The 23,588-nt window shown below is 38.0% G+C and overlaps 1 protein-coding gene across 5 annotated transcripts in view; it reads left to right on the forward strand.

The window, feature by feature from the left end:
* The window catches only part of SDCCAG8 (SHH signaling and ciliogenesis regulator SDCCAG8), a 115,417-nt gene that overhangs the window by 42,433 nt on the left and 49,396 nt on the right, over positions 1 to 23,588 (forward strand). For 4 of the 5 annotated variants that reach the window (XM_064445800.1, XM_064445798.1, XM_064445801.1 and 1 more), the window contains 3 exons: positions 1,605 to 1,747; positions 21,207 to 21,334; positions 23,471 to 23,579. In XM_064445800.1, coding sequence (XP_064301870.1) covers positions 1,605 to 1,747; positions 21,207 to 21,334; positions 23,471 to 23,579 — 380 coding nt within the window. The remainder of the gene's footprint in view (positions 1 to 1,604; positions 1,748 to 21,206; positions 21,335 to 23,470; positions 23,580 to 23,588) is intronic. The other variant, XM_064445799.1, reaches the window with a different exon arrangement.

Below are 23,588 nucleotides of genomic sequence, written 5' to 3' on the forward strand. Positions count from 1 at the left end.
ACCTGGTTCTAAAACATTCTGACAGTGTAATAGGTTGCTACGTTCTTCAGAGGCGAAGAGTGCTAATGATTTTGCAGATAGTTTCGCTATCTTAGTATTCAAACTTGGAATTACCAGTTTAATTTGGTAGGTGGCCTATGTGCTAAAGCAAGGTCACATTCAAATTCTAATCAAAATTTCCTTCATGAACGTTTGTTGAGTGCTCTTGGGGGAAAAGTGTGCAGTTAAGGAATTAGCAAAATTAAAAATAAATAAAATAACATTAAGAAGCCTTTTCCTGGATGAAGAGACTGTTTGCGACATCATGACTTACTGTAAGTGGTTTAGGTTAACATTTCCATAGGAGGAAAAGAGACAACATTATTATGAAGGTGCTTCAAGTGCAAATATTGGGACTGAATTACATTCATTTGTTCTTGTAGGATGTTTGAATAATTTCATTAACTGAAGAAGATATTCAGGCTTGTCTGCATGAGGAAGCTATCACAAAATAAGTTATGGTATGAATTTAAAGTATAATAGCTATTCAGCACTAACTCCTTATATGAACAATTTTATTCTGTATTACAAATGACCTTTCACAGTTTAGTTGACTGAAAAACATACAAGTTCCCTCCAGCCCCAAAGATGAATGACTGTTTATGTAGGGAGTTAGTGCAGAATAGTTACTACATGATGAAATTACATTGTTAGCTTATTCTGTACTCCACTGGCCTCCTTAAAAACATCCTTAGGACAAAGTATAGTATTACATTACAGATGTGTTCATACAGGTACTTGTATGTTGTATATGGACTTAGAGCAAAACGGATTCCTTCTGCGAATATTTGTGAAAAATGTTTTAACTGTTGACAATTTGATTCAGTTAGAGATGGTGAGTCCAATGTGCTTCTCTGGAATCACAGATGCTGGTTATGCAAGTTTGTTTGTCGTTGTTTGTAAAATAAATTAATAGACACATTGACTGAGTTAGAGTTAGATTTACCTACTTGGTTTAGTTGGCATGTAAGGACTAACGATGTTAAGATGATAGGATTAACAGCAGCTGGTATGTTTAGAATTCAGCTATAAGTCATAAATAACTTACTTTCAATAATAGTAAAATCACAAAATGACCTTTATTCTCTTGCATAATATTATGTGAAGATGACAAAGCTAAATTCCCATGTGTCGTTACTTATGCAATAGATAAGGAAAATAAATGACCACAAGAGCTATCCTGTGTCCAGCAGCTTCTGAAGATGGCCACTGTTCTGCTGCCTTCTGGCTTTCTAACACAGTGAATTTGGGACATAAATCTGGAAGCCTTTGCAAGAGAAAATCAGAAAATTATTGAATGCATGTATCTCTCAAAGCCGCGTGAAGACAATAACATTTAGTGTGTATTAATGTATTTAAGTATGATATGCATTTTGGCTTTTCATAAGAGTATATTTTCAGATAATTTGCTTGTTTTGCACTGTTTATCAACAAACTACTTTTGTTCTAAAAGAAAAGCATGCATTATTTTTCAGGAGCTTTGATCACATTAAGATTTATTGTCTTTAAATGTATGTCTGTGCATTTCTCTAAATATACTTTCTTTGGTTCTACAATTTTCTAAGCAAATAGAAAAACTAGGATTAGAACTGAATGGAAACAAACAGCGTTTGGAACAAGCCCAGCAGGATGTGACAGGAGCCAGAGAGGAGTGCCTAAAACTGACAGAACTGCTGAGTAAATCTGAGCACCAACTGCACCTCACCAGGTACCCCTTATCCTATTACATGCTGTAGTACCAATTTCATTCTGCTAATTTTTTGCCACAGGCTTCCCCACAGTTGTTATAGATACTTGCAGTCATTGACTGCATGGGCAGCCCTCAGTCACCCTAAAAGTGGAGATTTAAATAAATGAGTTATGAACTATGAAGTGAGTTATGAACTATAATTTATGAAGGTGAATTACTAGGGTGAAGACAAGGCAATGTTCAGCTCTGGTGATGAGGTAGCATGCTTTTGGGCAGGAAGAAGAGTAGGGGAGAGTGCAGCTACATTCTTTTTGTTGCTCCTGCATTTGGTAGGACAAAGACATTTTAAATGTTTGAGACTGTAGTGTACAGCAGCACCTTTAAGCATAGGAGTTCCTAGATTAATAACCTGAAGTTTCTGCGGCAGAATGACCAGGAACATATAAATGAACATAATTGTGTTAAACAATCAAAAGGTGGTATTACTGTCTAGGAATAGGAGGTAAGCTCAAGTGTGTGAGGAGGTTAAGTCAGTTGCACAACGCAAACACTGTGTGACAAGAGGCTGTGCCTGGGTTTATTCCATCCTTGGGTATAGCTCCCAAAGCCATTTACTGTACTATTAATTACACGTTTCTAGAAAACACCAGAAGGTTAGCATGCCAATTATTGCAGCCTGAGTTTTGATAACTGCAGGAATTTTTCCTTTTGCCACAGAAAATGCTATTGTGTCTGACTGTTTGCAGGGTTTTGGTTGTGTGTGTGGGTTTTGTTTTGTTCCGTCCCCCTGCTCCTCCCAAGGGTGAACATCCAGAAACAAATCTGGCGGCTTTTACTCAGTCCTTAAAGAAAAAAAGTTCGCTTAGTTTAAATTTTACATTTAAAACCCGCTCAGATTTTTATCACTTAACAGAAGTCTGCATGTTTATCCAAGTCTCTTACTCTTTGGGCTTTGTGAGAATTCTGCCATTGAGTAACTGGAAATAAAATAGAGCCTCGCCTAAACTATTAAATTCAATGAATTGCTTTTTTATTCAGCTACATTTCTGTATAATTCAGAGCACGGTTGTTTAACAGATGGAAGAAAGTACCACTCTAACAGCCTGTATTTAGAGAAAAAATATGCTAGAGGTTAATGAACTTGAAAAAAGTTTTGGGTGAGTTGTTAAGATATCTAAAGTTTGGATTTAGCAGAACTTTATTAATAATGATTTGTTGTGATAGTTAACCAAATGGCTTACCACGCTCCTCTTAGCAAAAGGCTGATTATATGCAATAAAGCTCTGGGTATCTTGGAGGAAATCTGACTAGCAAATATCCTCTTCTTTTTTTTTTTTTTTTTTCTTTTTGAAATACTCAACTTGTAAAAATGAGGACTGTTGCCTGCTTTTACAGAGTGAGTTACTTAAAGCTGGATACCTAACATACAGATGATTCAGGTAGCTTTTTAATCTATGGTCTCTGGCTTGGGGAGTTTCTGAGATGCAAATCACTGGAGGGCTTGGAACAGTATTTTGGACAAGTAATGCTGTGCTGGCCCTGTTCTCCCACAGTTTCACAGACATCTGCTTTTTGAAACAGATGCTGAAGTGCCACAGCTTCTTTGTCTGACCTAGTGCAGCTACTCTTCTGCAATGTCCTGGTCTTTATTTTATTATACTCTGTGTTCATGCTGTGGCTTCTGCTTATAAGTGTGCTTATAAGTAATGAAATGTTTTCTATGCTGACATATAATTGTCAGAAGAATATATACACTGAACACAGGAAGTAGGTTCAAATCTTCCTCCTTGATATTCCTCAAATTCTATAATACTTTTTTCTCTGTAATTTTTTGTGTTTTCCTTATCTTTGGAGTGTCTGTCTTCTTTCTGGGAATACATTAGGTGATGTTGCTGCCATAGGTGAAGAAGGAGAGGTGGGGGGAAGAGATGAGAGGTTTTGAACTCAGGATGTTTTTAATAGATTGGTAAATCCCTCATTGTTGCACGTGAACTTTATTGGCTTACAGTCTGCCTTTTTTCATTCTTTTTTCCCTTCACCTCAAATGGCAGCTGTGCCAGTGAAAAATACTCACTTGAAGGGTAGTGGTAATAGCAATCCTATGGGGGTTATAGAATCATTCACAGTGGCACTTGCCAAAGAAAACAGATTTTAAGCTCTAGAGTCCTGCCTGTGGGAGGTTGCTGCAGAAATTGCACTGATTTAGTGCATCTCTTGGGTGTTCTGGCCTTGGCCTCATCTTGCTGATTTCCCTCTTTCCAAGGAGAGGACCAGCTGGTCCACTCCAAGTCTTCTCACAACGCTGGACTTGAGGGAGGCCTGTACTGCTTGTACATGGTTGTGGAGAGTCTTCCTGTTGCCTTGTGTGACCTGTCTGGCTCGTTCTGACAAAAATTATAGGTAGCTGGGGAGGTACAGGAAGAATTATTAGTTTTGTATGAATTTGTACATTACTAAGGAGAAAAGTTCTTTACTGATTCTAAGTTTGGATATTGTAAATAAACAGAATAATAAAACGAATACGAGAACTTTGGATTTTGATGTATGAAAATGAGATTATGAATATTATACGAATGGATTAAATGAGAAAGACCATGCAGTCTATGTCTTAATGAGGAAAAGAAAGTGCTCTGCAGAACTTCACTCTTCTCCAGGAGTCCCACTTCTTTTGCTGCATCCTAGTTTTCAGACACCATTGATTGATTATCAACTAAACAGCTTCTAAGTTAACAAAATGTACTTGTTAAAAATCAAGAAAAAGGTTACAATTAGCTATTCCAAACCATTGCCACAGAGTTTAAATTTGCCTTTTCCTGTCACCTTTCTTTCTGGAGCAATATGTTGCTTAGAAATCCTTGCTATTAACATGCATTTCCTGCTATTGAATCTAGTTAGTAATTCTAATTCGTATGGCTTCAAATGACTGGCAAAATACAGAACTTTTGCTGTGTAGTTTTGATTGTCAGTCATGTAACTTTGCAGATGTCACCATGCTATGACACTGACCGTGCTTATTTAAAGTATTTATTTTTCTACCTTAGTTTTAGCTTTGTGGTTATTTGTATTAGAGTTACTCTAGTAGGAGAATCTTATTAAATTACTTCTGAAGTCAATGTTAAATTGCCATTACTTTGGCAAGGTTGTGTTTTGCTAACAAAGCTTATCTGAATCCATTCTTCAGGGAGCAGAAAACATACAGATCTATTGTTCTTAGTTCATGAGAGAATAATTGTTAAAAATCATGTCTGTATGCTAGTGAAAAGATCGCATAAAAGATGCAAGTTGTTAACAGCTTGCCCAGATTTTAGCATGTCATCTAATTTAATAAAATTTTTCACTATTCTTGTGTAATGGAGTAGTCATTAAAAATATTTCCTCTTTTTGTTACAAAACAAATCTGAAGCGATTATTTGTTTCAGTTGCAGTCAGATGTAGCTCCTGTTTGCATATGCCAAAGCAGTTAAATGAATCTTAAGAAGTGAGGGAATCACTGAATTTTAAAACTGAATTCTTTCTATGCCATCATGCATTTTGTCAGGCATGGACATAGGTAGATGGCCCATGATATGTCTGAACTGCTGTCTAAAATTTGCTAGGAGGCGTAACTGACTGGAATCGAAGCAGACTTAATTTAATTTTTCACTATTCTTGTTTGCTTATGTGAAATATTACAAGCAATATTTAATGTCAGCTTGTAGGTGGGGAAAAATTACTGAACAGTAGAAGAACCCATGCTTCCAGGTTCAGGTGACCCGCCGAGCTACCCTGAATCCCTGTGTCACTCTCTTGAAGGATAAAAGTTTATATTACAATTAGGACAGTGGACGTCGTAGTTGTTAATTATTTTTTTCCCCATTATGTGATATTTCTTTTCTCCCTTATTTTTGAAAAGGATATGTTCTCTAGGAAGCTGCATATCAAAGAAAGTGGCATTTGGGGAGTACAGTGGGTCTTAACAATGCTATAGCCTTCCTACTGTGCATCGGTCCTTGCTAGTTTCAATGACTTCATTAATGCTAATTAGTATTACACGTATAATAAATAAAGCACACAAATCTATCATTCCACCTCCAGGTTCCTGTGGCATTATTTAGTCGCTGAAGCTTTGGTGTTGAGCTGTATGTCGTCACTAGCGTTCCTCATTAGAATTGCAGCATGCCTTATACATTGACTTCCCTATTTAAGCTATATTATTAAATGATCAGTGTAAACTGACTGATTGATTTCTAGAAGGTGGTTATACTTAGCCTTCTAGGGAGTTACACAGTACTTGGGAGTATCTGTTGGGTTTTTTTCTAGTAGTATCTATTAGTTAGCAGCACTCTTATTGTTGTGCTTTTTCAACTGTTTTTTTAGAGTCTGTCATCTATGCTGGAAAGGAGGTAACATTTGAAGAAATGCTGTTACTAATATTAAATGACTGAGATATGTTTTATGTTCCCAGACTGACTGACTGGTGAAAGGACCAATAACACATAATTTGGGGGGAGAGAGGGGGAACAGGGTAGAAGAAGAAATGAGGTATAAGCAGTGATTGATTTCTAATTTTTTTTATATTCTGTTTATCTTGTACAGAACTATTATTTTAAAATGCAGGGAGGAGGGATAACATGAAACAACTCTGATAACTAATAAACTTTTTAGATTCTGCTTCATATGTTTACTTTTCATTAAATTTAGGGATGGTTGCAACTACGTTGTTGTGATTCAGTCAACATTTATTTCTATCTGTTTTTCATATACAAAGGCATCGGGATGCCAGAAAATAAACTGTTAACGGAGAATTAACTTCTTTGGCACGCTTTCATACTTATCTTCCAAATTAAAGAAAATGAAATGGGCAGAAGCAGAGTGTAGATTACCTCCTTTTTGTCAAAAATGGTGGGAATTTGAAAATTAATAATAAAAAAGGGAACAGATGCAGTAACATGCCAGAGGGAGATTAATGTGGAGAGTAAAATCTGTGAGCAACAAAACTGAAGCAAACTGAATCAGTGGGAGGTGGTTGTACAATCAAAATCAGGATAAAAGAGAAATTACAAACAACCCTGCACTTGTCAAAGTAGTAGTAATGAAATCCTGACTCTGCCAGCAGCGAGAACCTGTGTTAGCACTTTGGGGTAAGGCCGGGAGCCGGGTGCCAGGTAGGAGGGCAGCGCGAGGCTGCTGGGCGGCAGCCATCGCGTGTGGAACAGATGGCGGGGAAAGCTGGCCGGGGAGGGGCTCCTTCGCAGAGCTAATCAGACAGTAACGGATAGGGCAGCTGGGAGGACTGACCACCGAGAGGCAAGCGGCGGGGTAGCTGCAGCCTTCCACGATGTGTGCAGTGGTGTGCCCGTCGGCCGGAGAGAAGACCTTGCAACGTCTTTTCCGTGCAGCAACCGCACAAACTTTGGAGGCGTGCGGCGAACCTCGCCCGCGGTTCGGGGAGAGGGGAGGCGCGGGCCGGCCGCCGGCTCCCCGCGCGGCCTGCTGGGCTGTGAGCGCGTCCCGCCTAGGTGTATCGTGCCCCCTCCTACCTCAAAATTACGTTGTCTTTGCTCTTGGTCCCGCGCGTAATAAGGTTATGTGTGTTCGTATTTTGTCGTAGCAGCGTATTGAATGCAGAATTTGGAGATTGACAGAAATACAAAAGCACGTGGGTCCAGGGACTGATCCAGCAAAACGATGAGAAAACTTTGCTCCTGTTGAAAGGGGGGAGAGCTGTAGGTCGGCACCTTCCCACAGGGTTGGGCCCCTCCGATGAATGAAGCCAGTTTTCTGATGTTTTATTTCTGCTCGGAGGAGGCACTTCCCTCTTCATAAATGAGAGCTTGTGAGGAATGAATGGAGGTCCGAGCCTTCTGATCTTGAGTCACATGAATAATTTGACTCACGTAAGAAGTAAAGATCAATAGGATTTCTTGTGAAACTAAGAGGTAGTCATGTGCGAGAGGATTACGAGGTCGTGCCCCGTGTTGATGACTGTCAGCTTGAAAGAGAAATGAAAATAAATTTTATCAGGGAAAGGGAGAAATAAAATCCTGAAATATAGCAAGGCAGACGTGACCTATTACTGCCCAATTTTATTCGATTGGGATATATGATACTTTTTTAGACTATTTCAACAAAGAAATCTACATCTCCTGCATCTGCTTTTTGAACTTGTATATCTCTCGTCTGCAGAAGGTTTATAGCTTGGCTCAATTATTCATTTTGAGCAGGGAGGGGAGGAAACATTACAGGGATTTGAAATAGGTGGTATAACATAGCCATATGCTATTTATGCAGCAGTTTCTGCAATAAATCTAATTTGGTGCTGTCAAAAAAAATTAGACTTATTTGGTATAGCAGCACATTAGTAAATGATTGTGGTAGCTTTGAAAGTTGTCATTCACTCTGTTTTACTTGCAATAGAATCTTGCAAAGCTTTTTTTCTCTTCCTTTCCCCTGAGCAACTCTCTGAAAATGTCTCAGTTCTTTGTCCTGCAGCTGTAGAAACTGCAAATATTTCCACAACTGAAAAGAAGGTCTTGCTTTAAGGTAATTGAAGAATGGGATGGAGGAAAGAAAAACCTATATTGTTAGCAATTATATGAATGTATAGGCAGAAAAATCAGTAAACTGGGGGGGGATAAATTTTTCCCTTGCCTACAGGTTTTCATAGTGCAGCTGAAATTGTTTATCTGATTATACAGCATGTAGATAAATTAGCTGCTCTGCGTTATTATAGAAGGTAAAATATTTTACCTGCCATGATAAGACCATATGCTGCTTTACAAAGACTGATACTGAATGATTTGAAATAAATCGGCTCTGTCGTCTTCTGGCAGTGCCTTGTAGAAATTTCGAAGCTGATACACTTTGTGTCAAGATAATACACAATTATTTAAATATCTTTCTATTTAATAATTTAAGCATATTTGAGATGGTTGTACAAACACATAACGGCCATTGATGAAGTTTAAAAGGGAAAGGAAAAAAAAGCGGAGTAAAGAATAACGCCCAAAATGGTGTGTTAACTTTGAATACGAAAGTCTTTATAAATCACCTTTTTTCTTTTTTTTTTTAAGTTTAAACATGGTTGACAATTTCATCTATTGTCCTACAATACAAATTTTTCAAGGAAAAGGCAGTAATACATTTTCAGATTTCAGTCTTAGATTCACCCAATTTTTTCTCCATGCATTTGAACTGCAACTGGTCACATCAAATTTCTCTAATGATTTCATCTTTTATACATCGCATCAGGTTGTTGAGGCAGCCAAATTGCTACTGCATGTAGAGTGTGGTTCAGGAGCAGTGACAATACTTAAAGCGCTTTGGAGCGAGCAGTGAATTCAGATGAAATACAGAAGAGACTAACTGCTGTAGAAAACAAACATCTTTATAAGGTCTTTGTTTTGAGCAGTTATTATTCAACACTAACAGTAATAAGTTTATGTGCGTGTATCAAATATTTACTTTCATCTCATTCAAATTAGGTTTTCTATTTGTGTGACTAATGACAACAGGATAATGATTTTTTTTTTTTTGAACCATAAAAATCTTTCAGACACATGTATTCAAGGCTGCTGGATTTTTTTTTTTTTGCTGAATTTGCTACTGGAAAAAATGTTTCTGATTTTTATCTTTATTTTTGACTTGTTCTAGGGCTTTTCTCTCCAGTACATCTGAAAGCTTGTTTTTGTAGTAAGCTTAAAATGTACTTTTTGTATCAGCACTTGGTATTTTCAAGTTCAACAATTTTAAAAGCTGCCTTGTGCTTTCAAAAGTATATTCAAAGTCATTTATTTTGTGCAGTCACAGTGATTTTTTTTTTCTTCTGTTCAAGATTCTGCTCCTGAAATTCTTGCCTAGAAAATTCAACAGAGAACCCAAAGGGCCCTCAACTGGGGACTTTTTCAAACTTGACATTGAAGAGCATCAGCCTGCAGGTTGTGTTCTCTGTAGAAGGTAGCTGGTGGATGGAGGGAGGAAGAAAATTCACCTGAGCACACCAGCTTTGGCTGCCCAGCTGCTCTCCTCACCCCCTTGCTCAGCGCCCTTGTGCTGGTGATGGGTCAGGGGAGAGTGTGAGCTGGGAGATGCTTGTCCTGAGGGAGCAGATGAGCGCAGCCTCTGCTGTCGGCTACTTGACAGGGCTGACCTCCTTCCCCTGGCTGTGCTGGCAGCCTGGCAAACTTGATAGCGTGCCACTGTTGGTTACCCCTGCATTCCTGGTGTTTGAGTATCAAACTACATTTTTGTAGAAATAGGAGCAACTGTTCTTGATTAGTTTCTCCTTGTTGTTCAGTTGCTTTCTACAGGGGTTGAATCAAACTGGGGAATAAAAGTTTCTCTGTAGTTAGGTGGGACACTGCTGCATATTTTTTTTTTGTTCCAGAGTTGTTCTTCTATTTCCAGTGCTTTGTTCACCTTCATGTTGTTTCCTATGGAAGAAGATCATAGCATCAGAAAAGAAATACAGGGACTAATCCCCATTCAAGGGATACATCAGTATTAAGTTGTTATTCAGCTAAACTTGTGCAGTATTTGTCAATGCAATTTTTATTAGAGTCAAAATCAGACCTAACATAAGTATAACTGCATTTCTGCTAACGAGATTGGGTTATCTCCTGGATTTGCTCCCAGAAGGCTTTACTTTAAGTTAATTTTTGGTAAAAGGGTAATAAAATGGGTGGTCTGTTATAATTGCTTATAAAACTTAAAATATGTATTTTATGTTTTGGTACTGTATTTAGTCTTGCTGAAAGATTTTTTTAAGGGTATTCAAGGCATGCAGTGAAATTGAAAGGTATTTCTTATTTTAGAAGAATGAGACTGTTGAGGAGGATAGTTAATAATTCAGGAGCTTGTTGTTATCAGAATGTATTCCTGAAAAGAAATATGGGCACAGGAATTGCTGAAACTAATGTATCCTGTTGACAATATGACTTTAGTCTCAGCCCTGACAAAGAGTCTTTACAATTGTCTCAGTGTGGAAGGCAGTATTTTAACAGAGTTGCATATATGTGTTTTACAGGAAAAAATATTTAAGATTTTCATTTCCATAAACAGTGTTACATTTGAAACATCAGTAGGTAAGTTAAAAAAAAAAAGATGCTGCAGATGACATACTTCACAGTGAATGCTGTTGGCCACTTTAAGGTTTTACTGTAAACTTACTCATTCAGCTGTTTCCATTTTCTCTTTGCATTTTTAGTCAATATCTTTGTTACACAGTGTTAAAATGAGAGTCAAAAGCTTTCATTTATTTTTTTATTTGTAATATTTTTATTAGCCTTTTCCACTTCTTTGCATAGCTCTGCAAGTCTGTCTTAGATTATGCTAGTCTTTGCAAGAAGGTATGGATATATGTATATGAAGAAAAAACACATTAGCTGTTAGAGTTAACAAGTTACCATTAAAATCTATTCTTTTGCTTCTGTATTATTTCTCCTATACCCCAAACCGATCTTCACAAATACAGGACTGTAAAGAACTTCATCTTCTGCTGGTTAGCAGAAGTGGATTTAAATCCACACCGACAGTTCATTTGACAATGACCTTGAGGGGCTTTGCTTCTTGAAGAAGAAAGCAGAAGCTTGCGGTAAACAAAGTTCACTTCTGACAGATGGATTGAATGACAGAAAGGTTGCGAGTGCCAGAATAGCCCTGGCAGAGGAGGAAATGTTCAGTGGAATCCAACAGGAGAGGAGGTGTGAACAGGTGCAGGGTTGCTGACGGAAGGGGAACCAGATGGAAGGAGCCAGAGCCAGTTTATTTAAAGGAAAAGGCAGAAAACACTGAAAGGCTGTGCGATCAGTGGCTAAAAGTGTGCATGGAAGAAGGTAAAAATTCACAAAGCAAAACTGCACAGTGGGATATCTAGCACTTAACATAATGGTAGTAATTTGTGAGTTTCATTTTAAAGTTGCTATTGAAATACGTTTCTCCCTTACTCTTGACAGCATAAAGAAGAGATTTATAACCTGAACAAAAAAGACCACCTCACCAAACCCCTCAGCTGTTACACTGGCTGTCCATTATTTCTAATACTAATGTGCAGACAGTTACAATCAGGATAATATAAAAATTACACCAGAGTTGACCAAACCAATAAAAGGCATATAAGGCTGGATTTTTATTTTTTGACTCACCTGTTCATATCTAGCTCCTGTGATATGTGGGTAGTTAACATGTCTTTTATTGGGATGTTTCTGTAATACCTAAGCACATCAACAACAGTCAAGTATAATGTAATGTTAGCACAGTTATTTGTCATCCTTCTTGCTTTTGGTCACAGATTTGTCAGTTTGCCGGAGTATGTGGTACCTTGCTGTAGGATGGGGGAGAAGTCTAGCTTGCCCTAGATCAAATTCCCGCAAAATCAAATACTGTCTTTCAAATTGTCATCCTGAAGAACGCTTCTTTTCTGTCAAATTGTTCTGCTTCTTCCCAAGCTGTTATGTGAGCCTTGGTCCTTCTGAAGCAGAGAGAACTGTTCCTCAATTCTCCTCAACTTCAGCAATAGTTGGGGAGAGTTAACAAATTCCAAGTATCAGGCCTATGGTAGTTTAACTGCAGGTTGCATGTCCAAACCTAATGTCTGTGAAAAATGTAGGTGTCTGTTCAACAGTCATTCATAGTGCATCTGTGATCTACTGGATAACTCAGCTGTGCTGATCTGATCCGGATCAGGTGTGAGCACACAGTCACTTTCCTTTTGAATTAGCTAGAGCATGCAGTGCAGTGTTTATGCTGAGTTTATGCCAGCTGCAGTAGGACAGATGATACCTGATTCAGCATAAAGCTTGCTGGTACAAAGTTAACGTACCAAAAACATTGTTGTTTTTCAACAAATTTAAATTGGCAGACTGAGTTCATAGCAGATCAGGTATCTGCATCATTTAGGTGCATCATTTTTTTATTCAATAGTAGGGGCCTGACAATTGGATTTACTATATCAGCAAGCTGAGCCTGGGAGTAGTTACAATCATTTGAAGCTGGTCTAAGTCTATGCTGCCGCTGAAAAGGCAAATCCCTAGAGTGGTAATATGTGGCTATGTCTGACCACATACTGTCAGGCCCTTGCTTGTGCTGACACTGGGAGACAGGCACCCGTATGATCAGGTGGTTCAGGGAGTTAATCAGTGTGAAAAAGAATCATTTGCTCTTGCAGAATAGGTTGGATGAGTGCTAACTGTAAGAGGATAAAAAGAGGGACCACACCTTATACTGGCAGTGTTGCCTTGGACTGGCTTAAATCTGTCCTGTAGCTGCATCATAAGAGACTGATGGTGCCAAATTCAAGAATCACCATAAGTCAAGAAAATTACTCCTTTACTTTAAATATAATGAAAATAATTTAAATAACTTTGTACAGATTAAATGCCTGTAAAAATCTTCTATGTTTCAACATTCATCCATTTGTAAAAGTGGCTTGTGGAACAAATGTAGAATATTCCAGAGAAAGGGGCGCAGTACTGTGAGGCGCTTAGGGCTACATACTGAGACTTAACAAAAACCACTTCTCACGTTGCATTTCCCATGCAACTTCTATTCTGTACTTAATTGTCTGTTTCTATAGGGACTTATCAGCCAGATAGTTCACAATCTGATGGTGGTAACTACTGCAGGATGGGTGTTTACTTACGAGGTACGTATCTTGCTGGCAAGGCTTATAGATGTGCCGGAACATCAGATCTGGGTTCTAAGTCATTGTATTTGACCTAATACGAGATGTTAATTACTGTTAGAGACACTTTTTTTTTTTTCTGACAATGAAATTGAGTGCAGTTAAATATTTAGTTGTGACCTGGTATACAGAGAACTGTCCAGCTTGAAAAGTGGTTATTGTCTAGATTGAAGAACTGAAAGTTTTCTGTAGATATCTTTTGAAGGCAAAACAGCAAAAGAATAAAATCATGTTATAGGCTAGGTGTTTGCAAATTCACTCTTTTATGCTGAATTTCAAGTAAGAAATCCAATCCTTCAATTTTATTAATAAATCTGGTAGGTAGAGGTAGAGATGGAATATACCACCGATAATGTATATACTCAAGTTAACTGTGTTCAAGCTTCTTCATGTCATACAAACTTCCATAGGAGCAACACTCTGTCTCTCATTTCCTATACCCTTACAATTTTTCATCTTTCTCATGCCTATCAGTGTCTCCAGTTAGTGGTAATTCTGTAGTAGTTTTCAAGTACAGCAAGTACTCAAAAATAGCGTAGGAATCTTTTCATGCACAGACATTAATGTATAATACCTGCTGATGCTTCAGGTAGGGTGTAAAGGGCAAAGTGGAAGGTTTAGACTTAATGTTTTGCTGTAGACCTCCTAGTATTATATAAAGTGCAAATATAGACATATATAAAGTTATAAGGTGATTCCAATGGTGTAGCTGCATTCTAAATAGAGAAAGCTGGGGGAAAAAATCAGTGGAAACAAGAAGGTCATATGCACTAACTTCTGTTTCAGCAAAATTGAAATTCTCAGGAAAAAAAAAAAATAGTAGTATAACAAGTTGCTATTATTTGGATTCTGGGAATGAGTATATGGTTGGGTAATTATTTGCACTGTACGGAGAATAGTTTTAAGCTAACTTGTCAAATAATTGTAGTTAGTCTCTTGACAAAGTTGGACATGCAGACAAAGTTTAGTATTTCCTTGTTTTCTCCCCCCAGAGTGTTTCTTGTATTTTGAGTTTTTTTATTTTGTTTTTTGTGGTTTTGTGAGGTAGTAGTAGCCTGGCAGAGTTGTCCTTTCCTGCCTTTTCTCTCAGGTGGGGTAGTATAAAGTTTTGGTTGGTTGTTTCACTAACATACTTTAAAGATATTTCGACTTTAAAGATATTTCGACTTTAAAGATATTTCGACTTTAAAGTTATTTCTGTAGCGTCTTCTAGCCTTACAGATCCATATTTAAAGAGCTGAATCATTTTGAATGCTTAATTTTTTACCACTTTTAAACCCTTGGCCTTTATATAACTTTTCTAATTGCTTGTAGTAGGTTCTGCTTCACATGGTTATGAGAAGAAAACTCTGATATTTCATTATTTTAGGAAACTCTCTGTATCTCTCAACTAATGTAACTAGGCGCCTTACACTGTAAAAGCAAAAATTAAGTTTCTTTTTTCTAAAATTTTTTTAATCCTCAGTTCTCACAAACAGGACCACATGTGTCCTTAACAATGACGCAGTCCTCCAATTCTACCAATTAAATTAATAATTAGGTCTCTACAAAATTTAACCATGCAAATGTAGATTGTACATTTGCTCACCAAACACAGTGTGCTGGCTGGGGCTGTTTCCAGAAACCTGAGCTTTCCGCTGAGAAGCCCTGGCAGCCGGCTCCAGTATCAGCATCCGGTCAACTCCCAGAAACAGACATAAAGAGCAACTCAGTGGGTAATTCCCACAATGGGATACAGGAAGGGCAATTTTTCAGCTCCTTGGAGAGTTTTAAAGAAATGACCTGATCATGATGCTTTTAAAAGCTATTTCTACATAATTCTTGCACAAGCATGCATGTGTGCATTTTTTTTTTTTTTGACATAAGAACAGTCATTTCACGCCACTCCTCCTGCCCTGTAAAAGCACCAAGAGCCGTAAAATCCAGCCAGTCCAAACTTGATGTGGCGGATTTACACACGCACTGAAAAAATCAAAACCTTTATTACAAAAAATTGGAATGCGAAAAATCTACAGTGTTTTCTAAGAGGAAACTAGCAAACACTGTCCAGCTACGTCTGCAGTTATAGCAATCCTAGGTGTTTACAAGGAGCTATTAGATGAAAATACAGAGGCCTTTACAAAGGAAGATAACCAAAACAATCAGTGCTGAACAAAAGATTTCTAAAAGCCTGACTTAAGGGAAAGGGAGAGATCTTATGACCCTGAGTCTTATTGTTGACTTGATCCAAACATATGAGCAAAGTACATGCTCTAGAACTCTGTTAATTTAGAAGGTGTGTAAATCAGTAATTCTGAATCATAGCTACACTTAAAAACAGCATTTGCTTATTTACCTGCAGAATTTGATGTGTGCTTTTTTACCTAAATATTTGAAAATACTTAGACTTCAGATAGCATAAGATAAAACTTGGTAAACATGTTCTCCATTATAAATAGCTGACTAGGGTACTGCAGTGCTGTGAAATTGAAAGACAGGTCTGAAATCAGTGCTAGGAATTTTACATTAATAGAGAAAATGATTTAAGACCATTCCTGGGGAGAATGACTTCTTGGTAAATTGTTTTTTGTTTTTTTCCATATTTGCAGACCAACCTTTAGGCTTGTCTGCTGACCTAAAAAAAAAAAAAAAGAGACCTTATCCTTCTGTGTGTGGCATACTTATGAAGGTGCATATGGAGGACAGAGGGAAGAAGGTTGTTAGGTGTTCTGACCCAACATATGATCTTATTCTATATATATTCTTTTATGACCTTTATCACTGCAGTATTTGAATGCTTTCTGATAGTAAAGTAAGAGACTGCAGACATTCTTCTTATGTTTCCCCTTACAGCATAAGGTAGGTATTGTGACCTCTTGTGTGCGGTTTTATGAGTTTTTTTTTTTTTACTGTGAATGTTGCTATGTGCTGGGGTTTTTTGGTTTTGTTTTGGGTTTTTTCCCCCCGTAGCCTGAGAGAAGAGCAAGGGTATGCTCTGATTTTCCATTTTCCCTTGACGCTTGTAGCTGAAATAATAATACAAAATAACCTGTGAGAAGATGGTTCAGAAAGCTGCTTGTAATGGACAGTCCACTAGACTTGCATCGTGGAAGGCTTGCAAAGTAGACTCTAGAAAATATTGCTGGGCTTCTGTACCCAAAGCTATTAGCTAAAATCTTTAAAGTTCCTAATACATGTAGGCTTTTAAATCACATTTTCAAAAGTGTTCTGATTTATGAGTGCCTGCGGGCCATATTTTGTTAAAGATACTGGGAATTAAGTGCTTGGGTACCTTCTCAAAACTGTTTTTTCATTTGGTATATAGAAGCTTGTGCTACAAGAAGCTATTGTTGTGCAAATAAAACAGTAAATATTGTGTAACACCCAACAAGTACACAAGTACTGGGAGAGGAAGCCCATTTCCTCTGGAAGACCTGAGGGAGCGCTCAGTTCAGTGCTTTCCCTTTTTCTGATGGGATTTGTTGTGCAGAAGTTCACAGTGCTGGCCCACTTGGCTACCTGTTATCTGGGAAGAGGTCTGTGTCCAACCACTGGGGCATGTAGTAAAAGCAGCAGTGTTCGGCTCAACTGGTCCTCTTGCTGCCCAAGTATGAGTGTTGATGTTGATTTCCAGGACTGGTCATTACTTAGACCAACACACTTGTTAGTTCAGATAGCTCAAATGTTCCGAACACTAAATGCCTTAATAATTTATGAAGTCCAGTTTAAAGTAAATATATACGAAAGCCTAAAATATTTTATAATTATGTTTTTAATTATAATTAATTAGAAATGTGGATGTCAAAAATAAGGTTATAATAACCTCTTGTGTGCCATTGAAGTGAGATAACTGCTAGAGTATTTTAATTTGTCTAATTAAGTTCATAGTCCATACTCATAGATCCATTAGCTTTTTACAAAATGCCACATGTTGATCTCAGAAAAATTAAATAGTCAATATAGGAAATATGGTTGCTTCACATCATAGTTGCTTTGTCAGAAGGCTTACTGGCAATCTCCAGTCAGAGGCCTAATTCTACACTGAGGCTCATCCTGTATTTTTTTGTTCTGTATTTTTACTGTTACCAAAGCAAAAAGACTGTTGCAGAAGTACCTACTATTGAACTGTGTTGTGAATTTCAAAGTTTTATCAATTTAAGTTCTGTTCTGTTACAGTCAAAAGTCGATGAGCTATTATTTATGTCAAATATGACTTTCACATTGCTAATCTTTACATCATTCCTTTTTCTTTACTATGAAGCCATTTGGCAGAGAGGAGTCTTCTACTGAAAATGGATCTGTGATCCAGTTGTTGTGTGTTAGTGGTGGGAAAGGGTTTTTTTGTATTAAATTTGGTGGCTCAAATTCAGCCAGCATACTTTTACATTAGCTTTGAGGTTAAAGTGAATTTTCACTTCATTTTCAGCAGCGATTTTTTTTTTAAGGTGTGCAAGTGATGGCAATCGTGTTCTTTTTCCTGTGCTATAAGCTATGGTTTACTGTGCCCTTTGTTTTGTCAAGAATATTTAGAAAGCATAGTTTTCAGTCACTGAAGACTGGTATCCAGTTCATTGAGATATGTGAACAAGTTAACTAAGCAGGCTACCCTTGACAGCCGTAACTCAGGCTCGAAATAATAAGTGTTCAGCACTAAAATCACTGTGGAAAACTTGCACTTCAGAACAGAGCTTGAGCTTGCCTCCATGTGACTGAGTCTTTGGTTGCTTCAGACTTCATGGCACAAAAATGAAAGCCACCATGAGTTCAATGATTCTGCTTTAGTAAAACTGATCAGTGGTGTGGCCAAATCCAGAATTATTATATGGTAGGCTGCAGTTTTTGCTATCGTCTCCAATTTTGATTCAGTATTTGCATTCTTGCAGAGAATAGGCTGCTGCAGTTTAACCACTCTGTCCCCTTTTTTGATACCTATAGATAGTAATTTAGAAAGTTCTGGTACGATTAATCTTTGGCGGTCATTTCTGATTCAGGTCTTACCTGTGTCGTCAAAATTAGGCTGGTGTTGCTTTGCTTTGCATTTTCTCTGTGCTTTCCTTTAATCAACATGAGAAATTCTGAAGTTTTTGTAGAAGGAAACTCGTAATATCTCAACACTAATGCTGAAGGGGTATAACTGTTTCTGTCTACAGTCCATAGCTTTTCTTTTCCTTAAATCAAAATTCTTTCACGATTCAGAGTAATTGCAAATAAGCAGCCAGTGTCAAATGTGCTACACCTGCAGTATTTTCTGTTCATAGCAGGAATGTTACTGATAGGTACTGAAACCTCTTGGGCCACCTTCTGCGTGTTTTATCATGTTTTTTTGGTTGGGTTGGGTTTTTTTGTTTGTCTGTTTTGTGTTTTTTTTTTTTCCTCCTTATATGTAAAATGTGTTGGGGAACTTTTCTGTAGGATGGCAGAGAGATTGAACTTAGAGAGTAGGGAAGGTGTCAGCTCAAGGTGTGGGTGAAACACTTGCCACTCAGTGTAGACAGCCTTGGCTCCAGGAAATTTTTCCATTCCTCAGCAGCTCTAGGCACCTCAGATAATGCTCTTTATGCGGCACTGGATGTGTCTCAATCCCAAAATTTTCTAGGTGCTAAGATTGAGACTAGTCATCTACCCTTCTGCGTAAGAATTAGCTGTGTTTTCCTAGTATTATCATTGAGCTTTTATCCGCTGTATAAACTCATCTGTTTTCACCCACCCCATATACACTTCAGCCATAGGGAACTCATCATGCATCCATGGTTTCTGAGCTCCTGCTAATTTGCTGTGTACAGTAAGTAGCACAGGCGAGTGGCTGTTTTGGATGGGTCCCCTTAGCAAGAGAGCGTTTCTGGTGGCAGCAGATTCTCCATTTATTTTCAACTTGCCTATTAGCGTGTGTTGGACAGGAGGGACTGTAGCAATGAGGAACGGACATTTACAGGCTTGCCTTGGTATCTTGGGCTGTGCAGCTTGATACATGCTGAAGGCTACCCCCAGCAGAATGCTAGCCAGCCAGCTGTGTGCCAGATGACAGCACAGCACCCAACTGCACACAGCCATCTCAGATGAGGCACTATTAAATAAAATACTGTGCTACTGCCACTTCCTTTAGCTGAAAGTGTCTGGGGGGTGTGTTACGTGCTGGTGTGGTTTTTTGAGCAGCCCAGTGCTCATGACAACTGTCTGAAGGTAAAAGATGTTTGGAAGGGTGGAAGGGGTTTAAATAAACTGATTCCCAGCAAACATGGAAAGATTTTTCATAGTAATGCTTTCCATATTTGGAGCTTACACTTAGGAAATGATGCAAGCATCACTCCTTAGGATAGCCCCAATATGGTTACGAAGTAATTCTGAGAATGATGTGATGAAGTACAGCTCAATGTATGAAATTTCCTTGAAAAATGTGCTTTGTTCCCTTGACACTATAACATTCTTGCTATCTCTAAATGCATTCTCTGTGTCAAATCACTCTGTCTTACCTCAGAAAGAACTGCCTGTGACTTCAAAGGGAGTTTTGCCTAAGGTAGGGCTTGCAACATCAGGACCAGGAATTAGTGTAATGTGACCCACCATTTGTGTTGCTCTGGGGTAAATTTAAGAGAGAAGATTTAACATTGTGTGTGTCATGCTGAGATATTGCAATATCTCGGATGGGTTATTAGGCACCAATCCAAAGGTTAAGTGCACCAACCACATGAGATGTGGCTTTATCCTTACATGATCTATGCCCGTGTTCTGTTTTATAGTCCCCTGAAATAGGTATTATCCCTAGAATAAAAAAAACACGTTTGTAAGACTTTATTGAAACCTATCTCAAGCTATTAAATATAGTTTCAGCAGAAAAGTGTGTGCATATATGTAATCTGAAATCTAGGAATCAATCCTTGTGATGTGTGAACTCACTGAAATTTTGAATCTGGATCCTAGTGTGCACCAGATAAATATTCACGACCTTTGGGAAAGTCTAGATATGAATTTGCAGTTTAGGACCTTTTCTAATTTATATGCATATATCTTTTTGGGGTTTTATTTTCCATGCTGTTTTTGCTTGGCTTGCATTAAATAAAATGCTTCAATGGAGTGTGGTAGCCTAGCATTTGTTTTGCCTCAGGAGTAGATTGCCCCATCTTGCATATCTGGTCAAGTAAATTGCTCTCTTGCTTGCATACTTAGATAATATTCCTGGGCTTTAGACCTTCCTGTATGACCCCCCAGTGAGCAGAAGCACAAGGGGCTGGGCCTGTGTGGTGCTAACAGTCTTCTCTATTGTAACGGATGCATTCATCTCCTATTTACATAAATTAATAGTTAAAACTTGTTTAGTTGCTTAAAAAAACCTCATTAAGCTTTCAGAGTAGCTGTATTATGAGCACTGTGGCAATCACTCCCATTGACTTATCTCCTGCTGGTTCACTGGGAACCAGTCCATCTCAGGGTCAGGTCCCTAAGCTTCATTGCAGAATTAAATAAATAGCATTTAAAAGAAAATGCAAATAATCTGTTCAGTGCAAGGCGGGTGTTGGGGAACTTCCACATGAAAAAGAAGTTGTGTTCAAAATTTTTAGAAATAAAATTGTATCTTTGTCTGAAAGGCTAATTTTCGCTCAGGAAATAGATCATATCTTTTTATCCATTTTCTACTAGTCACTGGAGAATGTTTGACATTGTAAGAGATAGAGGTCAGTTTGTATAACCTGAAGTGGGAGGGGAATGTTTAATGTGAAAATCTTGGCCAGAATTTTTTTATTATTATTATTAATTGAATGTTCTGCTTTGCCTTTTTAATTTATCATCTTCTGTATATGATTTTTATTTTTCTTTATTTCCCATTCGGATTTTTTTTAATAGATTGGAGAAAGAGAGCATTCAGCAAAGCATTAGCAATGAAGCAAAGGCCCGAGCCCTTCAGGCCCAGCAAAGAGAGCAGGAGCTGACACAGAAGATGCAGCAAATGGAGGCCCAGCATGAGAAAACTGGTAGGTGGTAGGGAAAGATTAGAGCCTGGGCACTCACTCACAAGCCAGGCCCACGCCTTACTGTGAAATGACATCAGGAACACCTGTAACCTTTGGCTGGCCGAAGGGAGCAGATGCTAACTACACCGGAGATTCCGAATTACATATTAGTTAGCGTTTAAAAGAGAAAATGGAAAGTATTGCCCACTGTCTGTTGATTTCAGAGTGCTGCTCTCACATCTGTTGCACCATCTGGATTATGAGTTTATTTACCTGTGTTCAAGAAACGTAAAGCTGAGAGAGACCACAACAAAGTAGAAAAACAAAGGGCTTGTTTTTGGCTGGATTTTCAGGCACACATGTTATATAAAGAAAATAGCATCAGAAGCTCTGCGGGAAATGCTCTGAGCTTACAGTTAAAGTCTCCTGAATAGCATTGAACAGTTCCCACAGTACACACATTATAGCTACTCTAAAAGCTTAATGAGTTTGCTTCGGCATCCAAACTGGAGAAAAGCTTTAGCCATTAATCGGTTCTTAATTCACTGTCGCAGCTGGATGTAATTCACTGGCTCCAAATTGATATGTTCCTTTATTTAATCTTTGCAGCCTCAAACATTTTTAGCATTACCATGTGCCCCCCCCCAACCCCCCCGCCTCAATCTAGAAGAAAGATGTTTAATCCCTTGCATACTTCAGGTTCTCATAATAGGAGACTTCATTGCATTGACTTAGCTAATCAGTAACTTCTAACCTTTACTCTGGAAGTAAAACGGAGTTTCCAAACAAACGAAAAAGCCTTTTGTTATTGTGAAGTACTATGCCAACAACACTAATAAAGGTGCATATTATAAACAGGAGAAGAAATTTTTAGAGAGGAAGTCTCTAACCCATGAGCATGGAAAGAAGGAGGAGCTTCAGCTTTTATGGAACTTGGTTTATTCATCTGTTCAATAAAATACCATTTTTGCCTGTCAGTCCTGCAATACCTTTAGAAAAATCATGTAGCCTGTATTAATCTTAAGCAGTGTCAGATAATACTTGAGGTAGCAGGCACATTTACATCTGCCGTCTGATTTTTCTGCCTTTTTGCGGCTTTATCACAGTACTAGACGACCTTTCCTGTGTGTTCAGGGAATGCAGACAACTACGTTAGACTGCTGTCTACACAGTAGGAAAAAAAAAAAAAGCAGCTCCCAGATCCATTTTTCCCTACTCTAGCCAGCACATCTGCATGTGACTAAGTGTAATTTTGCACAAGAGATGTGTAATATAGCCTCCTGGTGCATAAATTGCTTCCTTTTCGTATACTGGGACAACATTAAGGCTGAGTTTGTTTTTATATATCTCTAGTAGAATTAGGAGGAGTTGAAAATGATAGTCATTTATTGTGTACATAAAGAAACCCTTGTGTATTATGACCCTACACGCATACAAGGAATTTGGGTAGCAGTGGTCTCTCTTCCTCTGAATTATTTTAAAAGCAGGAATCAAGAAACATAATTTTGCAGTATCTCCTTTTGAAAGAATAAAGATGCTTGATTTCTAGGTCACAAGTTTTGGTGCAGCCCAAACTGATAGTAACTGAAAATTAATTTATGAAATGGTTTCACTGCAACTGTCACTGGACAGTAAGTCTATGTCTTATCATTAAAGAGAAGAAAATACATTAGTCATGGCAAGCGCAGGACACAGTAAGTAAAATAATGGCTTTTTTTAAGGAGAGAAAGAAATGAGTCTGCAATGTGAGTGTTTGGGTTGCCAGTGTATCCTGTGCACCGGCTGAGCAAGCAAAAGATGGCTAAGGCATGACTTGCCAATTTTATTCCTCCCTGAAATGTCAATGAACTTCCAGCTAAAAAGCAAAACCACCAGATTAGATACGTAGTCTTTATTGTGATTCTTGTCATACAAGACCTGATTCAGTGGCAACATTGCTTTAACACTTTCGGTTAACTTATTCTGACATATAGCCTTCATTTGGTGAATGATGATGTTATAATTCCATGTCCAAGTAGCTGAAGTTTAAAAAAACCTTACAAAACCGGAAGGCTCTAGAGGAAAGAAATTAAGAATATGTTAAATTGTTTCTAAGTTATCTATGAATTTATGTAATTGTCAAATAGATTTCTAGTTTTGCAATTTTATAATTTCTAGTAAATGAACTGGATGCATTGCTGACCTCCCAGAATACATTCATAGCAAAATTAAAGGCAGAATGTTGTATGTTGGCAAGGAAGTTGGAACAAATGTCAGAAAAATACAGGTTAGTACA

Source organism: Phalacrocorax carbo, chromosome 3 (genome assembly GCF_963921805.1).
Source record: "Phalacrocorax carbo chromosome 3, bPhaCar2.1, whole genome shotgun sequence".
Lineage (NCBI taxonomy): Eukaryota > Metazoa > Chordata > Aves > Suliformes > Phalacrocoracidae > Phalacrocorax > Phalacrocorax carbo.